At 36.0% G+C, this 5634-nt stretch overlaps 1 protein-coding gene across 2 annotated transcripts; it reads right to left on the bottom strand.

The window, feature by feature from the left end:
* Nucleotides 1–232: 232 nt before the first annotated feature.
* LOC133712346 (sugar transporter ERD6-like 16) lies at nucleotides 233–5351 on the bottom strand. 2 transcript variants are annotated; one of them, XM_062138456.1, is made up of 19 exons: nucleotides 5132–5351; nucleotides 3926–4111; nucleotides 3649–3711; nucleotides 3463–3552; nucleotides 3290–3349; nucleotides 3128–3193; nucleotides 2893–2958; nucleotides 2716–2791; nucleotides 2531–2595; nucleotides 2328–2420; nucleotides 2153–2233; nucleotides 1943–2027; nucleotides 1815–1858; nucleotides 1682–1744; nucleotides 1528–1587; nucleotides 1366–1419; nucleotides 1194–1253; nucleotides 922–1036; nucleotides 233–591 (listed from the first exon to the last, which is right to left on the bottom strand). In XM_062138456.1, the coding sequence occupies exons 1-19, from the start codon at nucleotides 5141–5143 to the stop codon at nucleotides 476–478; spliced, it is 1455 nt and encodes a 484-aa protein (XP_061994440.1). In that variant the 5' UTR covers nucleotides 5144–5351; the 3' UTR covers nucleotides 233–475. The 2 variants fall into 2 exon arrangements, with proteins under 2 accessions (XP_061994440.1, XP_061994439.1); XM_062138455.1 differs by lacking the exon at nucleotides 5132–5351 and having other exon boundaries at nucleotides 3926–4126.
* Between the last annotated feature and the right edge of the window lie 283 nt (nucleotides 5352–5634).

Genomic DNA, 5634 nt, shown 5'->3' with positions numbered 1-5634 from the left:
TGGTGTAAATTGGCAATTTTCATCAGTTTCCTGAGGCTCATTTTCACAGTTACAAGTTTGGGGTATAAATTGACAATTATAACCAAATTTAGGAGTATATTGACAATAAAGCCTGATTGAAAAGACACTTACGGGTAATTTACTATAATATATACGATAAAAGAAAAATTCAACTTACAAACATTATAGAAATCATCATAAACAAATAAGAAAATAAAAACACCAATGAGATGGGAACTTGGACCGGTCAAAGCTAAAGCATAACTCTTCATTATAGCTTGTACAAAAGCAGTTATCCACCATGTCCAATCAACATGAATACAAGCATATTGGAAAGACCAAAGAATTTGATATACAATGTATGGTATGGGTTGCATGAGATCTTCTTCAATTTCCCTGACCTGAAAATTCTAAATGTCATAAATCGCTCATCATATATCTTGTCCTCTTCTATCTATATATATCCATCTGTTTTTCATGGATTGAGTGAATCTTGAATTTCTTCTAGAGTTTTTCCTTTGGTCTCTGGGACTACCTTAGCCACAAATAGGATTGTCAAGACACAGACTGCACCATACAGGTAGTATGTTCCTGTAAAGCAGATCAAATGCATGTACATAGCGAATCAGACTTAAGTAGTGAAACAATATAAATCACTTGGACTAATAACCTTGGTTCACACGATTTAGGGCCTGTTTGGGATTTATTTCTTTAGTAAACTGTTTTTGCTGGAAGCCTTTTTTGTTACATGCACATAAAATTTCAATGTTTACTTCACAGCAAGTGTGTCCTCTAAAAGCACTTGGACATCCTTCCTTAGGTGCTTCTACCTACCTACCCGAAAAACACTTCTAACTATTTCTGCTAGCTGTCAAAAGAGCTTTTGGCAGGTCTACTAGTGCTAAAAGAAACCACACTTACCTGAGGAACTCCAGTTCATAAGAGAGTTGTAAGTATAGGAAACTACCCAAGCGCCAGACCAGTTCACAAACACCACCAAGCTTCCACCCACTCCCTTCACATTAATTGGGAAAATCTGCAGTAGGCCACCATTTCATGAATATTCAGTTGGAATTGAACATCTGCAGTCAATTAGGTTTAGTAGTCTTTTACATTATATATACACACACACACATATATATATACATTTTTTTTTGGAGGAATAGAGGAAGTGACAAGTTTTCCACATTTACCTCGGACATTATCACCCAAGGGCCTGCTCCCATACCAATCGAAAAAAATGCAACGTAAACCTGATTTCAAAGAGAGACAGTACAAACCAAGGTAAAATGAGAACCTGCAATGAAGCAGAAACATGAAAGTGACGGTACTTTTCAAGTTTGCAGCTGTAATGGTGTAAATTACCAGCACACCGGACACAGCAAGTATCGGTACCCAATCCAGTAGCAAACCATCTCCCTGATTAACAATGATAAGTACGAAATCTTAAGATCATAATATGACAGGAATGGCACAAAAGAAAAAGAAAAATAGTACGTTGTTACAGAATGTGTTGCAGTTTGCTACCTTCAAAGAGAAAGAAATTCCAACAAGAATAGAGCCTATGAACATTCCAGCTGCTGAAACCTTCACATTAGCACAAAAATCCACCATGAAAAGATGACCTATAAAATAAATCCTTTCTAATAGACCAAGATTTGTAGATCAATTGCTACTATACCATTACGAGAACTCTCCTTCCTGACTTATCCATTAGAAATGCTCCTAATAGAGTGATTGGGACCTGTCAATAAATTTTTTACATGAGCTAAGTTTTGATGGCTGCACTTATACATGAGGCCGAAAGTGATTACCTGAAGACATGCATAAGCTGTGGTTCCAATACTGCCTGAAAATCCTGCAATTGGAATTACAGCAGTAGAGTAAGTTTCACATGAAAGACTAACAACAACAAAACAAGTTAAATGAAGCATAGAATTACCAGCTGCTTCAAAGGTTTCGCTTGCATAAAATTGTACTCCATTAATACCAGCAAATTGTTGAAACACCATTAATCCAACCCCAATCTTAAACCATAACCATATTAAGAAGGTTTCAGTAAAAAAAAATATATAAAATAAAAAAATAAAAAAAGCCAAAAGGGTAACAGCTTATGAGAAATCATTTAAGTTTATATATGAAAGTTGCTTACTATGACAGATCGAATATATCTTCTTTGAAACAAATCCAAGATATTGGCTTTCGGAAGACTTTGTGAAGTAACTATATATTCCTGTTGAAAAAAGAAAGCTTGCACAGTTAGATATCTTCAGATAAAATGACAAATATGTTATTGTACTTATGTTCGTTTTCTTGACAGGAAGTACTTGAATTTCCGCCTTTTCACCAGATACATCAGCATCTTTTCCATGGAGCCTCTGTAGTGCAACTTCAAATTCTTCCTCTCGACCGACCTTTGCCTGAATATGTTAATGCTTTTAGCCTTATCTATTCTTATTATTCTCATTATTTTCTCTACACTGTGATGGAAACAAAGCGTAGAGAAGCCTATTTTAACTTGAATTCTTACCAGCCATCTAGGTGACTCTGGAATAAACCATTGACCCAAAATCAGGATAATGCAAGGCAAAATTGCTTCAGATTGAAAGCCAATAATCAGTCTCTTCAAAATTTTCAGTTCCTTCCCAATACAGTCAAGTAGAACCACTTATTGTAATGAAGAATTAACATATTTTCTATGGAATCATAACTTACCGATTAGAGATAATGTTCTCCAGGATATGATTGTTCCTATTATGAACGTAAACGATGCTCCAAGGATAATGAAGAGCTGCAAAACAAGCACAGAAGAAAAGGATAACATTCTAGTTAATGATCATATAGTTTCCAAGTATTTTATTTCTTTGGTCAGAGGGCTCTTATTTCTTTTACCTGATTCAATGTTGCAAGCCCTCCACGGAGATTTTTGGGCGCTATTTCGGCTATAAATACTGGGACCTATTCATCCAATTTTCTAACTTCTGTTAATTTTTTGAAATATCATCAATAGAAAGATGATGCCAGAGAAAATCATCACTAGATTAAACTTTCATGAACGGATAAAGAAACGCACTTATATTTAAAACATGTATATATAGTAATAGACATTTACATTGCACAGACATACCACATACGAGAAAGATGAAATTCCATAACCAGTTAGAAACCTTCCTATATCAAGTAATATAGCTCCCTACATAAGATTTGTCACATATACTGTCATCAGTATCAACTAGTTTAATTTAGATAAGAAAAATCAAGAATTTAGAACTGTGCAAACGGCATATACCTGAGCGAAGTAGATGGCTAGCCATCCTGCAGTGCAAATGACAGAAGACACCCTCATTGCCTGCTTCCAAAATAATTTCAAGAAGCTTAGTAAAATGGAGGAGCTTCAGCTTCTTCTTTTTTTTTTTTTTTATTCTTGTACACCACAAAGGCACAAAGTCACATTTACCATACCCCTTTTCGGCCGAGAGAATCTGCAATCTTACCACTTGTAAAAGCACCCAACACTGCACCAATTGATAGGATAGAGCCAAACATGGAATACTGCCAGATGATTGAAGATTACTAATGCTGCACTTTACTATAAATCATTCTACAAAATAATAATTAAGAACTAAATAAAATACAACAGGGAAAGACCTCAGTTATAGAGAGACGAAGATCTTTCCTGATAGCAGATTGACTGGGTGCTGAATAGCCCACCTGCCAAAACATTCATTCAAGCTAAGATAAACAAACCCTTGGCTTTTCTTTTTTTAGTCAACAACAAAATACCCTGCCTGAGCAAACGAAAAACCTTCTTAAGCCATGGATTTTAGGGAAGCTAATAAAAAGACGGAAAGCCTATGTTGAAGTAACCTCGCTCTGACAAAAAAAAAAAACAATGTTTATATATAGAGATGTTAAGAATACTTACGCATATTCCAAATTGGAAAGAGCCGCAAACTGCAACGCCTGTGCTAAGCAAAACCATCCCAATTGATCCATTTTTGATAGTATTCCCGCTGTCCTCATCTTCATGAGCGACAACTCTCTTTGGCTGAATGAAAGGCTGCTCCAACTCCTCATGCCTATTAATACCCCCATTTTCAATGTCTGTCGACTGCCCAATTGCCATATGTTTATTAGTAATACTTAAATATATATGCTACATGAACGAGTCTAACATGTTTGTGACACTTAATCGATCATTATTAATGAATAATGAGTAGATATTAGCTGAATGTGATCTTTTTTCTCATTTTTCCTCTGAAAATTCAAACAAAGAAGGAAATACTCTCTGTGGATATTTCTACTAACAATTGCCGATTAGTAAGCTTAACTTAGTTGTACTAGGTTGCACTTGGTGGGAAACTTGGTAATGCATGTGGGGTAAAACTTGGGAAATGGTGATAATAGGCTTATAGCCAATGTTCTACACGTCTTGGACCGACATTCATAGAATCCGATTGAATCTGAAAACCACTTTGAATTTGAAGTTCATGCAGGTGAAATTCTGCCTGGAGAGTAGTGCGATATATGAGGAGAAATTTGAGCATAAGCTAGGAGTTAGGACTTACTCATCAGAGCAAAAAGACAACGAACGATTATAAATATGGAATATATACTCAGCAAAGAAAAAACTGATAGATGATATGTGATTCTAACTGGGCATATATTGTAAAAGGGCAGGCCTTCTTCTCAAAATTCATTACTGTTATTTTGCTCACTATCTACGAGAACACCTTTCCCGCCTCACTCTTCATTTTCCACAGATTATTATAGTTAAACTTTCAGACCAATGTAATCACACATTCACATATGCCACTCATAGTTAACTATGATTCACTATATACTATGTCCTAACATGAAGAATACCCATAATATACAACATATGTAACATGACTAGTGAACATTATCTATCGTAGTTTCTCCACATTGGCCATACTTGCATCATTGCTTGAATATTTGTGAAAATATATTGACACTACAAACAACATGTCTAACTCGAATCACTGAATCTCCCTATCTTTAACAAGCTATGCAAATATCAAATAAATTGTATTACAAAGTTCGGTGCAGCAAAACAAACAATCAGGTAGTGCGCATTAAGGAGAGAGAGGTTCAAGTCGAAGAAGCAAACCTTCTTGCCCATTCTGACCCGACGGAATAATCAACAGTGAGTCCTTGTTGTAATGAGCCCTAGTGTCATATTCACTATGTAAGATCAATGATGACTTTGGTATGAGCATTACAGAGACTATTGCCTGGGATTGTTCCCAAATTAGGATATGCTGGAGTGATTTTAGAAGATGTGTGTTTGACAAAGTAGTTAAGAGTGAAGGGTGAAGAGGATTGAGGAAGGGAGAGATTGGCGGAGAATTGTAAGGACTTGAAGTGGAAAGAGAAGTCGGAGAAGAAGAGGACGACGACGACTTCAAACCCATTTTCGACGAGGCCGGTGGTACTTGCTTTCTAGTCTAACAACTTGTGGTGGTGCATGGCAGACTTCGAAAGCTGGGCACGTACTTGCATACTTGCACGTATTTTCCTTTCTTTTTTTTTTTCTTTTTCTTTTCAATGGTGAGGGTTATCTGAACCTAACCTGGATTATGAATTTGTGATGATTTATTTGTCATCTCTTAC

The sequence above is a fragment of the Rosa rugosa genome, chromosome 5, assembly GCF_958449725.1.
Source record: "Rosa rugosa chromosome 5, drRosRugo1.1, whole genome shotgun sequence".
NCBI classification, from domain to species: Eukaryota; Viridiplantae; Streptophyta; class Magnoliopsida; order Rosales; family Rosaceae; genus Rosa; species Rosa rugosa.
Note: the sequence above shows the minus strand (reverse complement) of the source record. Positions and strands in the feature narration are given on the sequence as shown.

Coding starts and splice junctions, on each gene's coding strand:
- LOC133712346 (XM_062138455.1), bottom strand. CDS start 4,126: ATGGCAATTGGGCAGTCGACAGACATTGAAAATGGGGGTATTAATAGG. Junction 3,350..3,462: donor ATTCTCTCGGCCGAAAAGGG/GTATGGTAAATG, acceptor TTTTGGAAGCAG/GCAATGAGGGTGTCTTCTGT. Junction 1,037..1,193: donor CTTGGGTGATAATGTCCGAG/GTAAATGTGGAA, acceptor GGCCTACTGCAG/ATTTTCCCAATTAATGTGAA.